The 18,391-nt window shown below is 42.4% G+C and overlaps 6 protein-coding genes across 6 annotated transcripts; all 6 read left to right on the top strand.

Moving 5' to 3' along the window:
* Positions 1–650: 650 nt before the first annotated feature.
* LOC128710994 (chymotrypsin-2) lies at positions 651–1,568 on the top strand. Its single transcript, XM_053805860.1, has 3 exons — positions 651–883; positions 968–1,361; positions 1,419–1,568. The coding sequence occupies exons 1-3, from the start codon at positions 651–653 to the stop codon at positions 1,566–1,568; spliced, it is 777 nt and encodes a 258-aa protein (XP_053661835.1).
* A 1,642-nt stretch (positions 1,569–3,210) lies between these two features.
* LOC128710993 (chymotrypsin-1) lies at positions 3,211–4,122 on the top strand. Its single transcript, XM_053805859.1, has 3 exons — positions 3,211–3,443; positions 3,515–3,908; positions 3,973–4,122. Exons 1-3 carry the CDS (start codon positions 3,211–3,213, stop codon positions 4,120–4,122), a joined length of 777 nt encoding a protein of 258 aa, XP_053661834.1.
* A 638-nt stretch (positions 4,123–4,760) lies between these two features.
* On the top strand, positions 4,761–5,752 carry LOC128712883 (ninjurin-B-like). The gene is made up of 5 exons (XM_053807750.1): positions 4,761–4,943; positions 5,017–5,080; positions 5,156–5,190; positions 5,275–5,483; positions 5,557–5,752. Exons 1-5 carry the CDS (start codon positions 4,761–4,763, stop codon positions 5,750–5,752), a joined length of 687 nt encoding a protein of 228 aa, XP_053663725.1.
* Positions 5,753–6,897: 1,145 nt separating this feature from the next.
* Positions 6,898–7,806, top strand: LOC128710995 (chymotrypsin-2-like). The gene is made up of 3 exons (XM_053805862.1): positions 6,898–7,130; positions 7,204–7,594; positions 7,657–7,806. The coding sequence occupies exons 1-3, from the start codon at positions 6,898–6,900 to the stop codon at positions 7,804–7,806; spliced, it is 774 nt and encodes a 257-aa protein (XP_053661837.1).
* Positions 7,807–9,225: 1,419 nt separating this feature from the next.
* LOC128712882 (ninjurin-A-like) lies at positions 9,226–9,913 on the top strand. Its single transcript, XM_053807749.1, has 3 exons — positions 9,226–9,246; positions 9,317–9,525; positions 9,703–9,913. Exons 1-3 carry the CDS (start codon positions 9,226–9,228, stop codon positions 9,911–9,913), a joined length of 441 nt encoding a protein of 146 aa, XP_053663724.1.
* A 349-nt stretch (positions 9,914–10,262) lies between these two features.
* LOC128712881 (uncharacterized) lies at positions 10,263–10,693 on the top strand. The gene is made up of 2 exons (XM_053807748.1): positions 10,263–10,543; positions 10,609–10,693. The coding sequence occupies exons 1-2, from the start codon at positions 10,263–10,265 to the stop codon at positions 10,691–10,693; spliced, it is 366 nt and encodes a 121-aa protein (XP_053663723.1).
* The last annotated feature ends 7,698 nt before the right edge of the window (positions 10,694–18,391 follow it).

Genomic DNA, 18,391 nt, shown 5'->3' with positions numbered 1-18,391 from the left:
ATCATCATGGAATAGGAGTAGAGAATTGAAGAATTTTGAATAATTGCTGCTAAATATGATTTTTAGTAGCTTTTATTACTGATTTATGATCAGCGCTGAACAGCGCTATTACCGATGCAAACAAAACTGGGCTATTGGGTTTTAAGTGCACTATATCCACCAGACAATTAATCGCTAGCGAACATTGCTATCGCTTACGTCTGGAATTATGTGACGTTAATCGAACAAATGGCGAACGCTTTTGTTCGCATATGGTTCCGTGACAGATTTTAGCAAGCGAAAGCGAATGTGTCCAGTCTCACTGATTAGTTTGAAGTGCATTTCTAATCTTGCCCCAAGGATGACACGATCGTTCAGATTAGATATATTGAAGGTTTCTTTTGTTTTTTCAACAGTGACCATAAACTTGATCCAATCCAAGACACTTCTGGCGGTATCTGTCTATACTGCACATTTCCTGTATTTTTCTCTCACGATAATCCAATGTCTAGCATAACCTAGTAAAACTACTCCAGAACGATAGAGACGTGGCTGGAATATAAAAGCACATGGTACCGACGAAGTACCAAACAGAACTCATAGTTCGATCTGAAAGACAGAAGTTATCCTCCAATTATTCTCGTCTCTTCTGAATACCTTCGACTAGCACCATGCTGCAAAAGGCTGTTGTTGTTGTGTCCATTTTCCTGGTGGTTGGCGCGGCTAAGGTACCGCGATTAGTACTGGACGATACGTACGATAGCCGTGTAGTCGGTGGAGAGGCAGCGAAAAATGGATCCGCACCGTATCAGGTGTCACTGCAGGTGTCTGGCTGGGGTCACAACTGTGGTGGATCACTACTGAACGATCGATGGGTTCTAACGGCTGCTCATTGTCTGGTCGGGTATGTGTTACCAATGTGCTAAGTGTGTTGAGAATCACGGTATATAATAGAATAGTCCACTAATAAGTTATTAAATTTGTGTAGGAATGATCCTAGCGAGCTGCAAGTGCTTGTCGGTACGAACAGTCTGAAGGAGGGCGGCCAGCTACTGAAGGTTGACAAGCTGCTGTACCACAGTCGCTACAATCGTCCTCAGTTCCACAACGACGTTGGGCTGGTACGTCTCGAGAAGCCGGTGAAGTTTTCGGATGTTGTGAAGAGCGTCGAATACTCGGAAAAGGCCGTTCCTGCCAATGCAACGGTACGATTGACTGGCTGGGGTCGCACCAGCACCAACGGACCAGTACCGACACTTTTGCAGAGCCTGAATGTCGTCACACTGTCGAACGAAGATTGCAAGCCAAAAATGCCTACTCCCTCAAGTGTTGATGTTGGACATCTTTGCACCTTGACCAAAACTGGTGAAGGAGCATGCAATGTAGGTGTACAATCGGTGCAGCTTTCGTGGATAGATTATTAATACAATTTATTACAGGGTGACTCCGGCGGCCCACTGGTGTACGAGGGAAAGCTGGTGGGAGTGGTGAACTTCGGTGTTCCCTGTGGACGCGGATTTCCGGACGGGTTCGCGCGGGTTTCGTACTACCATGAATGGGTGCGGACAACTATGGCCAATAACTCGTAAACTGGAACTACCGATATCTTGAAACCAGTACATTATGATGAATAAACATATTGCAGAATGAATTGAAACTTCATATTTGTTATACTGATTAATTCCTTATATTTCCTCGACGTTCGATTAAATGACTTCACTTTCGGTTGCGTTAGTGGTATGTTAATGTGGGTCTCACAGTTTTAACAATAATTTTTTCTCCAAGTACAACTAACTGAAGAATAATTAGAATTCGATTTGATAAATTTAATGACACCAATATATAAATGTTATTTGCTGCTGGATTGCTTAGAGTGGTTAAATGGACGTTTACGAGAAATAAAAAAAAATTATTATTAGAAGAACTATTGTCGATTACTGTAACTCTTATATTTCTTCACGACTTCCTGATTTGTGAACGAGACATTATTCTGCGATGGCATAAAAGTGACGAAGGCATGTGCACCAAGTTAAACGTTCAAGTTGTATGCTTGTTTTACTTACGAAATCACTTTCAGTGAAGGAATAGGCAAGAAATTTAAAATTATTGGAAAATTTTTTGAACAAATGACAGCAAATGACTACAAGTTTACGATAATTTTAATATTGCTTAATTAACTTGACTCGAGATTAAAAAATGGAACTACAAATACCCAGAATAGCTACCTCAACATACCTTAGCGTGTTCTATTACTGCTCCTTCGCGTTTGGTTATGTCTTACGATCGTTATGAAGTCAACAAATCGTCAACAAAACAAAATTAAATCAGCACTAATCAAATTTCCTAGCTGAAAAGAACACATTCGCAAAGATGCAAAGAACAAATATTCAAAGATCATCAATAAAAGAATGCGTTGTACGTTTTATTTAACCCCAGCTCCGATCGTTCCTGTACGATTAGCAATGTACTATGGCGCTCAAAAATGTTGTGGAAAATCCTGCATCTATTACCTGATCCACTAACTTGAAGCTGAGAAAATAAAAGCTTTGTGAAAATGTGAGTGGTCCTCAAACTTTAAGAATATTGTGCTGGAATTAAATCACATAACGACACTTGAACAGGCTTCCGTCAACATGTGATGGTTTCGCCTCATTACTTCACTAGCACCCTACATTGAAGTGCCCTTGATTGCGGACGTATTCCCCAACCGTCATTATCGCATACATGATGGGATCGTTTTATGTTGAACTGAAATATTTGCAGTAAAATGCTTTGTTCGCTACAGCTTTCCTTATCCAGAAGCGGCTCAGACTGAAACGGCTTAAGTACGACAGGGTGCCAGGGCTTGTCAGAAAAGCCGGAATAAATCTTTCAGACGACTGACTTCAAGTGCCCTGAAGGGACAGTGTACCTAACCTAGTCAGATGCATGAGGTGATCGTTGTGATTAAGTATAGTAATGCGTTGTTTTGTTATTTCAACAACTCTTCATACGCTGGACTCTTTTAACACATTACTAACGGTATCTTCAGGGATAGAACTATCCCTGTAGCTTCCATTCCGTATAATCTAATCGTCAGCATATCCTAATGAAACTACTCGACACTGATAGTGACTATTACTTGGTATATAAGCGCATCTTATTGCTGACTGCGTAGCAAACAGAACTTGTGGTTCCATCCGCAGGGACAACAGTAATTCATCTTGCTTCTGATTACCCTCAATAAGCATCATGCTGCAAAAGGCTGTTGTTGTTGTGTCCATTTTCCTGGTGGTTGGCGCGGCTACGGTACCGCGATTAGTACTGGACGATACGTACGTCAACCGAGTGGTCGGTGGAGAAGAAGCGAAGAATGGATCCGCACCGTATCAGGTGTCGCTGCAGGTGTCCGGCTGGGGTCACAGTTGCGGTGGATCACTACTGAACGATCGATGGGTTCTAACGGCTGCTCATTGTCTGGTCGGGTATGTATTTTAAATGTGCTACAAACATCGAGTGTCTACAAAACAGGTACACTAATGAGACATGTGTGCAGGAAGGAACCAGACAACCTGGTGGTGCTTGTCGGTACGAACAGTCTGAAGGAGGGCGGCGAGCTGTTGAAGGTAGATAAGCTGCTCTACCACAGTCGTTACAATTTCCCGCGGTTCGCCAACGACGTTGGGCTGGTACGTCTCGAGAAGCCGGTAAAGTTTTCTGATGTCGTGAAGAGCGTCGAATACTCGGAAAAGGCTGTTCCCGCCAATGTTACGGTGCGATTGACTGGCTGGGGTCGTACTAGTACCACCGGACCAGTACCTACACTTTTGCAAAGCCTGAATCTTGTCACGCTATCGAATGAGGACTGTAAAGTGAAGGGAGGCGATCCAGGTTATGCCGATGTTGGCCACCTTTGCACCTTGACTAAGGCAGGAGAAGGAGCATGTAATGTATGTGAACGATCGGTGCGTTTGTATCGTAGAAATATTAAAATATTACACTTGCTCTTTACAGGGTGACTCCGGTGGTCCACTGGTGTACGAGGGAAAGCTGGTGGGAGTTGTAAACTTCGGTGTTCCATGTGGACAAGGATATCCCGACGGGTTCGCGCGGGTATCGTACTACCATGAATGGGTTCGCACAACTATGGCCAATAATTCATAATTTGTATTGTTTTCATCCACTCCAGAGAAATATTTGAGCAATATTACATAAAATAATACAATCAGTAATCCTTCTCAGTTCTTGTTCATGTTTTATTTTTTGGCTATTTGAATTCTTTATTTCCTAAACTGCTATACTTTATTACTGACTGATTTACTACTAACTGATTATACTTTATTCGGATAATTCTACTCAAAATGTTGTTTTTGATTCTTCAGAAAGTTATTATTTTACCTACGTATAGATTCACCTTTAGGTGGAATTCAAGGTGGAATTCAAGATTGGATTAGACAAGTCCGCATTTCTAGGAATAAGCTAGATAAATGCTATTAGATAGATTAGAATACTGATGGCCGTTGGATGGAAGAATGCAAAGGGCATCCCTTATAGGGGATCTTTTTATAGCAACAATGCCGATAAGGTTCGTAAAACCTTCAACAACCAGAATTTCCAAAGCATAACTTAACATGGACTAACAACGACCAAGTAAACACACTGTGTCTATGCGTTACGATAAAAAATAGAGCTCGTATCAGAATATCCTTTTCTTATCGAGTCCATTTTATCGATCATCACAAATCACAGGGCCTGTTGCTTCAGTCGCGTCTTACAATCCGTGCAGCGAAGTCGTTAACATAATGTCCGAATTAGTGAGTTTTCGTGCTTGTGACCAAACGGGCTCAAAAATGGATGATCCTACTGGTGACGATGGAGATGATAATGATTTCAGCAGTATAGTGGACTCTGAACATGGTGATAATACTTTCCCGTTGGCGAGAACGAATGCTGGCTATACCAGCTTAATGGTCTACCAAGAGAGTGTAATTTGCATTTGTCTAGTGTTTTTTTTTTCGTGACGTATAATGAAGTCTTATCAACCTTATCCATGTTTAGAAACAATATCCTGCACCGGAGATACATGCTCCAGAAAAAATACAAATGCAAAGGCAAGATAGTGGTAAGCATCGTAATCATGCTGAAGAATTAAGTTGGGCGAGTATTGTAACTCGATTTACATTCGATGCATTTTTAGAAATGGCAGACCAAAAAGATCCATCCAACAAACAGGTAAAGACCTAGAAATGTCGATTACGAGAGAAAATTATGTCGAGAAATGTGTTATGGCAATAAACTGCTTCACTGTGCTTTTAGCTAAATGCCGAGCTGAGCAGTTTTGTGCAGAAAAAGTCATTTGCCCAGAACATGATGGACATTGCGCTGCTCTCGGCGAACACCAACCAGCTACGTTACGTGATAGATTTGGGAGAAAAACATCCGTACTATATGACCAGCTTGCTGCTTATTATAGTGAGTTTGGTGATGCAGATCGTCGTTGGACTGTCCATGCTATATGTGAACAGGTTTGTTTGCAATGGGCTTTTGGATCGAATCAGCTCTAAAGGCGTTTGTATGTTTCTTTGTACGATGTACCAGGTACAACATGAAGAATAAGACGGAAATGAAAGCGGCCTCACACATGAACAACCTTTCAGTGGCGGGTGTGTTCTTGGTAACGCTGGTCAACGTGTTTATTTCCACATTTAATGGAGCAGGAGTTGGACCATTGTCAGATGCTGTCACTGTGACAAATAATGTAACTAATTCAACGACAGAACAGGTTATTCCATGAAAATTAAGATAGTTATAGAACACGTTAAGAAACCGATATTCTTTTGGTTAAAGTACGCAGCTGTACCGGTACAGGAGAAGGGTTACATTAAACACGTCAAATATTAAGTATGTAACATTTCTGGCGTAGTAATGGAACAGATTTTATACTGTTTTAATAAAGCTAAACCTTTAACATGCTAAACTAACCATTTAAATAATGTTTCGAATTGAATCGTTCAAAGACATGACATATGTTTTAATCAAAAACTCAAATGTTTGTTTAACTATAAACGGTCACACGGGAGTTTAACTTAGATCATCAGATGGATTTGGGTGATTGTAGAAAGGAATGGAACCTGATATGTAGCGATAAGAATCTGTCTCCAAATGGGTAACCTCTTTCGCTATCGGTGAATTCGTTGCATAAAGATAAGCGTCAACGAACGAAACGGGCAGGCACGTTTGTAATTTTGAAACGCGACCGGTCGGTGAGATTACGCAAAGTTGCAAATTATCTCTGGTTCGATCCATCGCTAGACACAAATCCAAAGCAACGCAACAAGCATTGTGTACGATAATAAGTTTAAATAACATTACATATCTATCGTTAAACGTTGTGTCAACGTCTTCAACGTCTTGCAATTCCTAATTAAAAACAAGTTTAGCTGACGTAAGGAGATTCCCTGTGGAGAAAATGTACGGACAGTTGTTGAATATTATGTTTTTATTAGTTTTGTGTCCACTACTTAATGGGTAAAATTTTTCAGATAAGGTTCTTTGTGTGGTGCTACTTAAGCCACAAATATCTGCTCTATTGCTTTATGTTTTACTGGGTTGAGTGTGCTTGTAAATTAATCCATCCCAATGGTTAAACCAAATGATCTCCTACCAAGCACACATAATTCACATCCACTTGGATTGGTTATCAAAAGAGGTGTAAGGATTGAAGCTATTGTCATCACCTGAAAAAATTGTAATGATGTTCTCTTGGCGTGTACTTTCGTAGTACTTATTTTGAAGGAGCGTCAAAACTACTTGAGAAAGATAGAGAATGTTTTTCTATATAAAGGTAGATTTTCTTGCCTGTGAACTCTCAAACAGAAATCGTAGTTTGACAGATTAGGGACGTAGTTGCCCATCCCTTCCGCGATTAACATGAACTTCATGCTGCAAAAGGCTGTTGTTGTTGTGTCCATTTTCCTGGTGGTTGGCGCGGCTAAGGTACCGCGATTAGTACTGGACGATACGTACGATAGCCGTGTAGTCGGTGGCGAGGCAGCGAAGAATGGATCCGCACCGTATCAGGTGTCACTGCAGGTGTTTGACTCGGGTCACAACTGTGGTGGATCGCTACTGAACGATCGATGGGTTCTAACGGCTGCTCATTGTCTGGTCGGGTAAGTGTATATATTTTACAAATCGTCATAGTCTTTAATGATCTCCATGAAAATATGCATTTGAATGGTGTAGCTACGATCCGACCAACCTGAAAGTTCTTGCCGGTACGAACAGTCTAATGGAAGGAGGTGTAATGCTTATGGCAGACAAGTTTTTTCTTCACAATTATGCTAGTCCAGAGTTCATCAATGATATAGCGCTGATACGCTTGGAACAGCCGGTACAGTTTACGGAGCTTATACAAAGCATTGAATACTCGGAAAAGGTAGTTCCCGCCAACGTTTCGGTGCGATTGACCGGCTGGGGTCGCACTGGTGTGAATGGACCAGTACCGACATTGCTGCAAAGTCTCAATGTAATCACGCTGTCGAACGAGGACTGCAAGGCGAAGAGTCTTTATCCAGAGCACGTCGATGTTGGACACCTGTGCACCTTGACTAAAGCTGGCGAAGGAGCGTGTAATGTAAGTCGGTCGCTGTGCCTAGCTTTGCACGGTTTTAATGTTTTTCACTTATTCCTCCACAGGGAGATTCCGGCGGCCCACTGGTGTACGAGGGAATGCTGGTGGGAGTTGTAAACTTTGGCGTTCCTTGTGGATTCGGATATCCGGACGGGTTCGCACGGGTGTCATACTATCACAACTGGGTTCGCACAACTATGGCTAACAATTCTTAAACGGCCTGTTGTTGGATAGTTTTTTGAAAATATAATTCGAAATATATAGAATTTGTTTCATTTACTGTACAAAATAGCACATGTTTTCGAACTATAACGTATCGTTTCGTAAGTTATACTGCCTTTTTCTTCAGGGATGGTGTTTAAATTTAAATTCATGGATCGTGTTTAAATTCACCAAATATGTGTTGCGCATTGCATACTTATTGGCGCTTTTCTTTACACACCACATTATTATCTGATTTCCACATCGGTGTTGTAGATGGTGCAGTAAAATTTAAACATGACCATAAATACCTGCAGGCAAAGTTTTACAAATTTCTATTTTAAATTTAAGATATGGCAATAGTTGAATATTTGAAACAACATTTGAAAAAAAAAACAAGAATATCAAATTTCACGAAACGAAGCGTTTGGAATATTTTAACAGAAAATCCGAGAACTTGAAAACGAACTCATGACCCAAATTAGGTAAAGAACATAGTAGATGCGGCCTATCTACAGGGGATTATTAGATCATTTGCATTGGAACCTATTTTTAACCGGGACAAATGGACCAAAGTTGTCCATAGATAAGAGCTATCAACACAATAACGTATTCATGGAATAGATTATCGTATTTAATCATCAATAAAGATAGAAGCAAATCAAGGAAGATATGAGTGGGTTCAGAGGTGTCGGCTTAAGCGTTCGATGTACACGTCATAGTCGTGGAATCGAGGCTACCGTGGACCGACGCCATCGATAAGCTTAGTATTCCGATTTGTATTGATTCCGTTCCTGTTGCTTGTTACGCTTAGTAAGGAGAGGACAGATAACAAAACAAAATAATCTTTTTCGCTCTACCGTGGTTAATCTACGATGGATGCAACTGCTATCGATTACGTTACTTATCGCATCGTACATAAACTGAAACATATCGCATACTTATAATGTGTAAGGTGTAGTTTGTGGTTCAGTACCGTTTAAAGGTGTCTTGGGTGGCGGTGAGAAGCACGCGAAAAGAAGCACGTACTGTGAAGATGTCCGAGCTTATAGGTCTGCAATCAAGTGTCCCACAGGATAAGCGAAGACCTCATATCGGGTTTTTGTACAATAGGGAGGATGACGATTTCCAAAGTGTAGGAGAGTCAATAGGACATTCCAATCAGTATCCTTCAACTAAAAGTGGAACGGGGTTTACCAGTGTACTATTTCATGATGAAAATGTAATGTCCTGATTTATTTGAGGATGAGTTCAATTGTGTGCTGATAGCGGTGATTCTTCTTCCAGCAACCGTACCATGGTTCAACACACAGGGCACATGAATTGCAAAGACAAAACAGCTGTAAGTATTTATATTGGAGTTTTGATTTGATTTGCAAGGAGAATAACCTCATTGGTTTGTTTTCCTATACAATGTAGCATTCAGTCACGCTATGGATCCAACCAACAAACAAGTAAGAATTTTATGCGCAGACATGTGATGGGATATTATCTGTAACAGTGCTGATTTTTTCTTTCACTTAGCTGAATGCCGAGCTGAGCAGTTTTGTGCAGAAAAAATCATTTGCCCAGAACATGATGGACATTGCGCTGCTCTCGGCGAACACCAACCAGCTACGTTACGTGATAGATTTGGGAGAAAAACATCCGTACTATATGACCAGCTTGCTGCTCATATGCGTAAGCCTTGTGATGCAGATCGTCGTTGGATTGTCCATGGTGTATTTAAACAGGTCAGGTAAAACATCCGTACTATATGATCAGCTTGCTGCTCATATGCGTAAGCCTTGTGATGCAGATCGTCGTTGGATTGTCCATGGTGTATTTAAACAGGTCAGATCAGAGGGTTTTTTTTTAAATGAAATTAGTGTTGAATCAAGTTAAATCCGGTTCGTTCTACGATGTACCAGGTACAACATGAAGGATAAGAAGGAAATGAAAGCGGCCTCACACATGAACAACCTTTCAGTGGCGGGTGTGTTCTTGGTAACGCTGGTCAACGTGTTTATTTCCACGTTCAATGGGGCTGGTGTGGAGGTAGTACCATCGGGAATTGACACGGTAATAAATACTGACAACCTGGCACAGAGTATTCCAACACTGGCAGCAAATGCTACATAAAAAAAAAAAACATTAACTAAAGCCAGGATGATACACATTTCCCGGACATATACATTTTCATTTGCGTGCGGGTTACTCCACTGGTCCAAAGTCCTCATCTGGCAAGGAGCTTGATTGTATGCTAAGTAGTCAAAAAGGAAACGTTTTCGCATTGTTCCAAAAGTATGTGGTTGCTATGCAACTCTTCGGAAGTCATTACCATGCAAGTTAGCATTAATCTTAGTAATCTTCATACTGTCACATTCCTTCCTCTAAAGTTAAACCTAATAGAGGAATAAAACATTGCATACCTTTCGATCCAAAATTATAAGTGTTTTGTTTTGTTACAGCAGTTATTATTATTGAAAAGATGAAAAACAAAAGAAACATTAACTGTTCTTGTGCAGCCGAACGCTGTCCGCATCTGCAGTACCTTAGGACGCTGCTCGAAAACAGCCACAAGGAACAGATCCCGTACGCCAGCCGACAGACTTCAACATCCGAAAATGTAAGCGTCTGGCGGCAGTGGAAACCGTTCGTAATGCGCACGATCAAGCTGTCCGGATGTGTGCTCGAGACGGTGATGCTGCTATGGGTGGCCATCACGCGCTTTTGCCTTCAGATGTGGCTTCAGCTGCTAGATGCAAATCGGTAAGTTAGGTCCACCAATACACCAAACCCTTCCTGTCTGTCTTAATCATAGTTCCTTGAAACAGTTCCGCTGTGGTGTTGTTCCTGTTCTTCACCGTTTCGCTGATCTGTTCGATACTGGGTGGCGTGCACAGCGCAGTGTCAAGGTAAGGCACAAGGAACGCACAAACGCCAGCCGGGGATGGTTCCAGCGTTGGCGTCGCACCGTGAGCAAGAACGTGCCGAAATTACGACCGACCGATGACCCTCGTCCGGGTGAAGATAGCTTAACCGGTGCGGAAGTGAAGGTTTCGCCGCTGAAGAATACGTCGTTTGGATTTAAATGGCCTGGTTGAAGCCACTTAATTGGTGCACGGTGCCGTATGCGGATGGTTTACAATGGGATGGGATGGAACAATGTGCGTGATCAACTACCGATGTTTCTCATTTCCATCGTGTGACGCTCGACGGCAGGCTGTCACAAGTAACTCCGCGGATTGACTCATCGGAATGTATAGTGCACCGTTCATCTGCTGTGCTCAATTTTCCACCCGGACGGTACGAATCTCGTGGTGCTAATATTGCCATGAAAAATCGTTGACTTATGCTGTTCGTTCAATTAAATAGTAATCAATTGGAAAAAAAGTCCTGATAAATAAACCGACGACGTGTTGAAATTGAAATAAAAAACAAAAACTTATTTCGTCCCAACATCAAACAGTGGCGTCAGGGACGTGATAATTAATATTTTCCGGCCCACGTCATGTCCACCGCGGGGTGGTCGGTAATAAGCGGAACCCTAATTTCAAGTCACCGGGTGTTCTTGACTAGAATCTTCCGGACAGCGGTGTTAACCATGTTTCGCTTCAAGGTTTCAGTTTTGCCTTTCTCTGTTGGGAAGGGAATCTTTGTGAAGGTTTGTGCTCTCATGAAGCGCAACAACTTACATAACCATTGTTATCACACTCGGTAGTAAATGCCTTATCAAATTACGATAAACTGTCGCGATCGATGCTTGATGTTGAAAAACTACACAACAATCATTTAATTATCTTTCGCCGAATCTCGCGGAAACAGAATTAGCTGATAGGCATGATTATTTGTTGATATGAATTTCAATAATAATCCAATGTGTTTCTTATCAGCGTAAGCCGAGCGAGTTTTTCCGGAGAGTTTAACCAAAGTTCAAACGGGCTGAAAAAGCGATTATGTGTCGGGTTTACCTGATAGCGGTTATCTAATGCAACTAGATGTATGTTTGGAGAATTCGAGTTAATGTTCACGGGGTAGTAAAGGTTAATTTTTGATGCTATTGAAATGGCAACAGAAACAATTTTTATGTGCATTGTGGAGTGAATAAATAAAAACGAAACTCGAAATCTTAAAGATTTCTAAACCTTAGAGAAACCTTTCTCAATGAATGAAATAATTTTAGAAATAAATTTATAATAACTAGCACTGTAAATTATATCCGATAGTGATACTGTCGTCGAATGATAGCATAGCATTCTTTTTAAAGTGATTGAATTTAGATTCAGAGCAAAAATCTAACGATTACCATATATTTTTTCAATGTATTTTTGGATCACTTATTCGCCATAGACTAAATAAAAATGGAGTTACACATAGGAAACCATTACTAGGTGGATTTAACAACCTACATTCCGGCCTCCAACTACGTCAGCGACTTTATCGGATATAATTTTTAGCTGCACTTATCGCAACATTGTACCAGATGTGTCTGGTGCAATATAATAAGTAGACTTATCTTTGCTAAAGCCTCCCTTGAATCGAACGGCTAGATTGCATTAAAAGGCTTTAATGTTCAGTTCCGAACGGTTTGATTCGGTTGGTCGGGGAGCGATGAGTGAAGCGTACAGAGTGGAAAGATGGTAAGCTACAGATTAGAAATTTTCTCACCGTACCTAGACCTGGGCTTGATGATTCGCGTTAAATTGCAACCACTGGGGTAGATAGAATGATTTCTTGGCTTAAAATTATTATCTTTTTTTTTTTTCTACAATCGTGTTATTATTAGTCCCCTCTGGCAAACTAGTGGCGCCTCGTCAGAGTCAAAGCACCCGAAGAACTAAAGCAACCCGTTGGGTAAAGGTTCTAGCGTCGAACGTTCGGACCGCGCTATGGTTGACCATCGGTGGATCATGCCTATCATCGTCCGCAAGTCGAGAAGTGCCTGAGAATGACCTCGAACTGACGTCCACGGTGGACGGACGGCTAGTGTTGCTTTACCCAATCCGCCACCATTCTCCGATCTGCGAACACATCTTAAAATCATCTCGGCCGCTAATTGATTCATCAACGAGCTGATAAACTTCGAGTGTTTGCAGCAAAGCAAGCAAACAATTTCTTCACGCAGGCCACCACAGGGAGGAAAGATTTATTTGAAAGGTTGCGCCATCGTTCGCGTGGGGTCAGTCAGAGCAGTCCGTGCGAGCGCATATTCGGTGATGGATGTGATATCGATTTGTCAACGTACGGTCGAAAGCGGTCACCGGCAGTAGCGACAGCCGTAGGTCACACCTTCACGCCAGGCGGCTAGGTCGGTCGGTGCGCACTTTTCAGTGTCAGCCCATCAGTTCGGCACACGGCTGGCCACCCAGCGCGAGAAGTAGACGGCATCGAACGAAACGAAAACAACGAGAGGGTGTTTTGTAATGTGCGGTGCGCGATGGTTGGAAAATTTATACACTGCTACATATGGAAGGAAAAACGGTGATGCCATGGGGTCGGAAGGATGCATTTGAGTCGCTCCCACCCGTACCATACCTGTGCTGCCCGCGAAGGGATGCAATCGTGAGAAGATCGACCCGATCGTCAGGAAGCAAAACCGCGGTGGGAGAAAATTGCGCAAAAAAGGATGCAGAGCGAAAGGAACGAAAAGGGGTTAGCGCGCTGTGTGGAAAGGATACTGATTTGGGGGGAGGTGAAATGATTGATAAGCATGGAAAAAAAAGTGATTGTGACGATGGCAATGAAGTTTTCTGTTCCCTTGTGCTACTCCTTGGGTGTCTGTATCGCCCGCCCACTCGCCAATGTGAGCGTGGAAATGTAGATCAACTCTGTACGTTTTTGTCTATCCTTTTATTCGGCACCGTGTGCCACGCTGATGACACCCTGCCCGGGGGCTAGTTAGCTATTATCATAAATTATAATGCAGTTTCATCAGAAGAAAATGCTGTTAGCTAATCGTGTCCACAGCATTTGTTGCACCTTTGTCACATGTGAAGGAACTTTGCGTTAAGAAGCGGTGCGTGTGTCTTAATACTGGGCGTGTGATGGGCGTTTCGCATTGACTAATGTTGGAAAACTCCACACATTGTGGAATGTAGTTTGCTCATACGTTACTTTACCAGATTGGTCGAAATTCTTGGAAAGGAATTCTCTTGAGGTCCTTGGACGCTTATTAGCTTCTAGATGTTGTTATTTAAACTTAAAGCAGGGTACTAAAGTCATATTCAGGTTAGAATCGTTCCACAACTTGAGATATGTTGGGAAAATTATGGATACGTAGCAGTATTATTTGGGATTTTAATGGGATAAATGACAGATGTATTGATGTATTACAATTTTAACATGCTGACTCAGTTCAAATATACCTAAAATATTTGTTTATGACCGACTGTTTTTTTATCAGTATGCATTACATACAATTCACATTGGTTGTGAGACACTTCTTTCGCCGAATCGCAGATGTGGTCGATTGTATAAAATTCTGAAGCATTTAAGCAGCAAATTATTGTAAAATGTTTAATGAGGAATGCCTCGCAATCTTTACGATCAATTTGTTTGCCCAACACACGTTTTAATTTGTTCATCAGTATTTAACGCTTGTTGTTACATTCCCAAACATAAGCATTCCTGGCGCTACAATGCCCCTGTGCTTCAGGGCCCCACAGTCCCATTCATCGTTCCATCCAAGCGTCATTTCCGCCCTTCATTTTCCAATGGTAACAAAAAAAAAACAAACGCACTACGAATGAATCCCACCAACGGCAACCGATTAGCACTCGCGTGCTGCGGCCGCCCACCCTCATCATCTACGCCCGGTGAGGTTTTCTTGGCACGAAGCCACCGCCTAGCGTACCAGTTGTATGCCGGCGATGGGCGAGTGAGGATCGTGCTTAAAATTTTCCCGCAAACATAGCAAACCCAGTCCCAGTCCCAGCGGCATTCCGTACGAAACCGCACACAGGCACTAGCCAAAGAACGAATAACTTGTGCGCTAGCAGCGACGACGAACCTTGGAGTGGGTCGTGGCCTGTGCAGTTTGGTGGAAATTTCGCAGCCATTGCTAGCCCAGTTTCGGACGGTACATGTACAGTGGATCCAGCAAGGTGTTGTGCAACAGTGTAGCTGACCAGCGAAACGCGAATCCATCGTCTCCGTCGATTGGTGGGTGTGCAGTGAAATAAAACGTGAACGGGTGTGAATAAATTACGTCCAGCTGGGAGTCCATCTGGTGTGTCGTGCACGGTCCGGCATCATTCGGTGTACCGCTATGGTGAAGGACGTCAATGGAAAGTGAAAACAAGATTCCTTACGAACGGTAGCGTGCAGTGCATTGGTTTGGCGATTGATTTATTGATACGAAATTGGCGGAAAAACCAATGCAAACGCATAATAGAACTAGCGATAGTGTGTAGTATCGTATTACAGCAAACTGATCCCAGCTCATTGTCAAGTCCGAATTTGTGTGCGAGTGTTGTTAAAAATTGTGAATAATAAAAAAAAATTCCAATCGTGACAAAAAATTCTTGCCGAAAAGCTTCACCACTCCGAGTGCTAGCGATCGTTTAGTAAAACAAAGAACAGCAGTGAGTCTTGGCTGTGGCGGGAAAAACACACACACACACACACGCCTTTTCACGCACGTGACAAAACGGTGAAAAATGTTCTAGCGGTGAGGTGGTAAAGCAATCAGGCAATCAGAACCCGGGCCCAGAATTTTCGTCACGCTTTCGGGGCGCAACTACCGTATTCTTTATTCTAAACCGAGGCAAAGATTTACGCCCCGCGGGCTCGTGTGCGGCCGGTTCGGCGAGGCGGCGATGCCGTTGCTGATGAGCGTTTCCCACCCGACGACAGCCCGACGGTTGCTGATGACGATTTAAAAGACAATCATTTCCATCCCGGCTCAACCGCGAAGACACACCCCTGCCCGGGAGGCAATTTGTAGAACGGTTTTGGCGTGCCTTAGTTGATGCGAGAACCTTGCGGGAAAGTGGTTTTTCGGTTGCGCGAGTGTAGTGCAGCAGTGGCGGGGCAGCAAATATTGCAGCTTTGAATTTACGAATTGACGGTGCGCAACGGTTCGGAAAAATCGAAGTAACAAAATGGCTCAATCCAGCAGGTAAGCATCAATCGGGGCGGGTCAGTTAACGCTCTGCTAATGAGTGTCCTATAATGCCTTTCTTTAGTGGATTGACATATTTGACATTTTGCAATGGTGTTTGAGCAGTAAATCACGTTCAAGCGAGTTTGAACTGGAGCTTGGATTGATTTAAAAATTGCTTTTTGATTGCAATTGTTGTCGATCGCTGAACTTTGAGAATATTTTTTGTAATAGATTTTTGCAATGTTTGTCACAATATTACATGAAACAAAAAAGCTGCACTGTTGCCCGAAAGGAAATCCTTTTCTCTTCCAGCCAAGAAACGCACCAGAACATAACGTCGCGAATACAGTTTTAATTGCCCGTTGGCATAAACAGAGACGTAATAGCACCTGTTGTCGTCGCCACCGTTCTAGGGTGGATCATTACCCATCCGATGTCTCGCATTTGGTACGCGTTAGAACCCAAACATTCGAATTATGCTAACCGTACTTTACCGTCGAGCTGTAACGTGCGCCATAATCCATCAGAACAGCTGTTTGGTGGGGTTTTTTTTGGAGGTAACAGGCAGAGGAGTCATGATAATCCCGGTTAACCATCCCGGTAGTTGGTTTGATTTTCGTTAGTACCAATTAATTGGGAAAGTACCTGCGGTCGATCGAGTGTTGTGGAGGGGCAGAACGAATCTCCTGCTCCCGTTGCCCGGTGGGTGAACGTGCGAGATTTTTTTTTTCGTCTCTCAATCACTCAAGAATTTAAGCTAGAACGAAGATCGCTAGCCTAAGGTTATGGTGTGCGTATGTGCCTCCGTTGTGCTCCGCAAAATTGAAACGAAAAATTGATGAGTTATAAAATTACAAGCAATCCAGATACCGCTACACTTTAAACCATTTAGAACAATAATCTTGTCCAGATTTTGAAGCAAGTACATGTTAAATTCGAGGTATGAAAAATCGTTTCCAGTGGAGAGTAACTATACTTCACGCATTTTTACGATAAATTTCCCACTTGATTTGCAACGTTTTGATATATTATAACAGAATTGTAACAGAACATAACATATTACAAATTCGAATTAAAGTACAGAATTTCTAATTTGCTTTATTATTCTCATAAGAACGGCAAGAACTTCATAGAATTTGGAGTTGGTAAAAAAGATGTATTCCAATTGCGATAAAATAATTTTGAATAACATATTACAATTAAACATATTTACAGTAACATGTTGTTGATTCGATGCCAAAAAACAAACAAGACTGATTGAAATTTCCGTCGCTGGCCGTTGGCCTTAAAGGTTCTTTTTAACCGCCATCCCACCAAGTCCCTTCCCTTTCCGCCGGCTTCCAATCCGACCCAATCTTCCTCACATTTAACGCCAAACAGATGGTGGTGCCTGCCCACTCCTCCCTTAACAACAGAAAAGAATGCGCCAGCGCAGTCACCAATCGAAACCGCAGAGCGGTTGCAACGGAAATGAATTGAAACAGGCGGTAATTGAAAAACCAGCAACATAAAGAACTTCTGCGCTTCTGCCGCCAACGGGAAGCAGCTTTTGATGTTGTTGGTGTTTTTTTTTTTTTTTTATGTGCGAAAGTTGCTGCTAGCTATTTGCTCGATTAAGACACTGGATGCGAGCGGGAATTAGATTAAGCCGCTTCAAAGTACCGAGGATGACTAATAAGCTTAATAAGGGTCGTACTGGGAGGTCCTCGAACAGCGTGCGGATGCAGTGAATGGGTGTAGAAGAAACAATCCTTCCGACACTTCCGACCAAAACGATGCCACATACCATCGCATTCATGGTGTAATTCTGGCTGAAGGCAATTAAGAACCAGAGCGATTACCAACAGACTGTAGGGCTGGGCATTGGTAGGAATAGGTTTTTCCTTTACATTGTAATATTTTAAATTGTTATGTAATTTTACTAAATTCTCCATCATTTTTTTCATTTCGGAACTGCTTCAAACAAGAATGGAACCGCGCATATCCGGCTTCTCATGCTAGTGTTGAATATTTATCCGATGTACGTAGGATCGCGAGCCACACCAGCGAGATGGATATCTTTTTCGTGCGAAAAATTATCTCACGACCGCGTTTAACTCGCGGATCGGGTTGCTACGCCCGCTTCACCTATCAATCAACACCTTTAGCGAGCTAAATTGTAAAAAAAAACATTTGGAACGATTTTGCATCAAGCAAGGCGTTTGCCTTAGTCAAAATCACCTGCCTAGGGGCGTGTTTTTTTTTCCTCCTCTGTGCGATACGGATATGTTTGCTGATAACGAAAGAGAGTGACCTAAATGCCGTTGCAGCTGCGAACCTATGTTTGCATTTTTTTCGATGGCTTTGCACAATCGCGAAGCGAGAAAGATGTAACATCTAGCCCTGTTTTTTTTTTGTTTTTCTATATCTCTCCCACACCACCGAGCTACGAGGTTGGACATTCTTTGCGCTAGCTAGATTTAGATAAAAGCTTTAAAAGAACGGGAGATGCGATACGCTGTTGGTAACAGGCA

The sequence above is a fragment of the Anopheles marshallii genome, chromosome 3 (assembly GCF_943734725.1).
Source record: "Anopheles marshallii chromosome 3, idAnoMarsDA_429_01, whole genome shotgun sequence".
NCBI lineage: Eukaryota > Metazoa > Arthropoda > Insecta > Diptera > Culicidae > Anopheles > Anopheles marshallii.
This window is presented reverse-complemented; position numbering and strand designations above follow the sequence as displayed.

What these genes read in the sequence shown, in the direction of transcription:
- LOC128710994 (XM_053805860.1), top strand. Translation starts at nt 651, where the DNA reads ATGCTGCAAAAGGCTGTTGTTGTTGTGTCCATTTTCCTGGTGGTTGGC. An exon ending in GCTGCTCATTGTCTGGTCGG is followed by an intron (nt 884 to 967) that starts GTATGTGTTACC and finishes AAATTTGTGTAG; the next exon opens with GAATGATCCTAGCGAGCTGC. An exon ending in CTGGTGAAGGAGCATGCAAT is followed by an intron (nt 1,362 to 1,418) that starts GTAGGTGTACAA and finishes AATTTATTACAG; the next exon opens with GGTGACTCCGGCGGCCCACT.
- LOC128710993 (XM_053805859.1), top strand. Translation starts at nt 3,211, where the DNA reads ATGCTGCAAAAGGCTGTTGTTGTTGTGTCCATTTTCCTGGTGGTTGGC. An exon ending in GCTGCTCATTGTCTGGTCGG is followed by an intron (nt 3,444 to 3,514) that starts GTATGTATTTTA and finishes ACATGTGTGCAG; the next exon opens with GAAGGAACCAGACAACCTGG. An exon ending in CAGGAGAAGGAGCATGTAAT is followed by an intron (nt 3,909 to 3,972) that starts GTATGTGAACGA and finishes TGCTCTTTACAG; the next exon opens with GGTGACTCCGGTGGTCCACT.
- LOC128712883 (XM_053807750.1), top strand. Translation starts at nt 4,761, where the DNA reads ATGTCCGAATTAGTGAGTTTTCGTGCTTGTGACCAAACGGGCTCAAAA. An exon ending in TAATGGTCTACCAAGAGAGT is followed by an intron (nt 4,944 to 5,016) that starts GTAATTTGCATT and finishes ATCCATGTTTAG; the next exon opens with AAACAATATCCTGCACCGGA. An exon ending in TCCATGCTATATGTGAACAG is followed by an intron (nt 5,484 to 5,556) that starts GTTTGTTTGCAA and finishes ACGATGTACCAG; the next exon opens with GTACAACATGAAGAATAAGA.
- LOC128710995 (XM_053805862.1), top strand. Translation starts at nt 6,898, where the DNA reads ATGCTGCAAAAGGCTGTTGTTGTTGTGTCCATTTTCCTGGTGGTTGGC. An exon ending in GCTGCTCATTGTCTGGTCGG is followed by an intron (nt 7,131 to 7,203) that starts GTAAGTGTATAT and finishes TGAATGGTGTAG; the next exon opens with CTACGATCCGACCAACCTGA. An exon ending in CTGGCGAAGGAGCGTGTAAT is followed by an intron (nt 7,595 to 7,656) that starts GTAAGTCGGTCG and finishes ATTCCTCCACAG; the next exon opens with GGAGATTCCGGCGGCCCACT.
- LOC128712882 (XM_053807749.1), top strand. Translation starts at nt 9,226, where the DNA reads ATGGATCCAACCAACAAACAA. An exon ending in TGGATCCAACCAACAAACAA is followed by an intron (nt 9,247 to 9,316) that starts GTAAGAATTTTA and finishes TCTTTCACTTAG; the next exon opens with CTGAATGCCGAGCTGAGCAG. An exon ending in TCCATGGTGTATTTAAACAG is followed by an intron (nt 9,526 to 9,702) that starts GTCAGGTAAAAC and finishes ACGATGTACCAG; the next exon opens with GTACAACATGAAGGATAAGA.
- LOC128712881 (XM_053807748.1), top strand. Translation starts at nt 10,263, where the DNA reads ATGAAAAACAAAAGAAACATTAACTGTTCTTGTGCAGCCGAACGCTGT. An exon ending in CAGCTGCTAGATGCAAATCG is followed by an intron (nt 10,544 to 10,608) that starts GTAAGTTAGGTC and finishes TCCTTGAAACAG; the next exon opens with TTCCGCTGTGGTGTTGTTCC.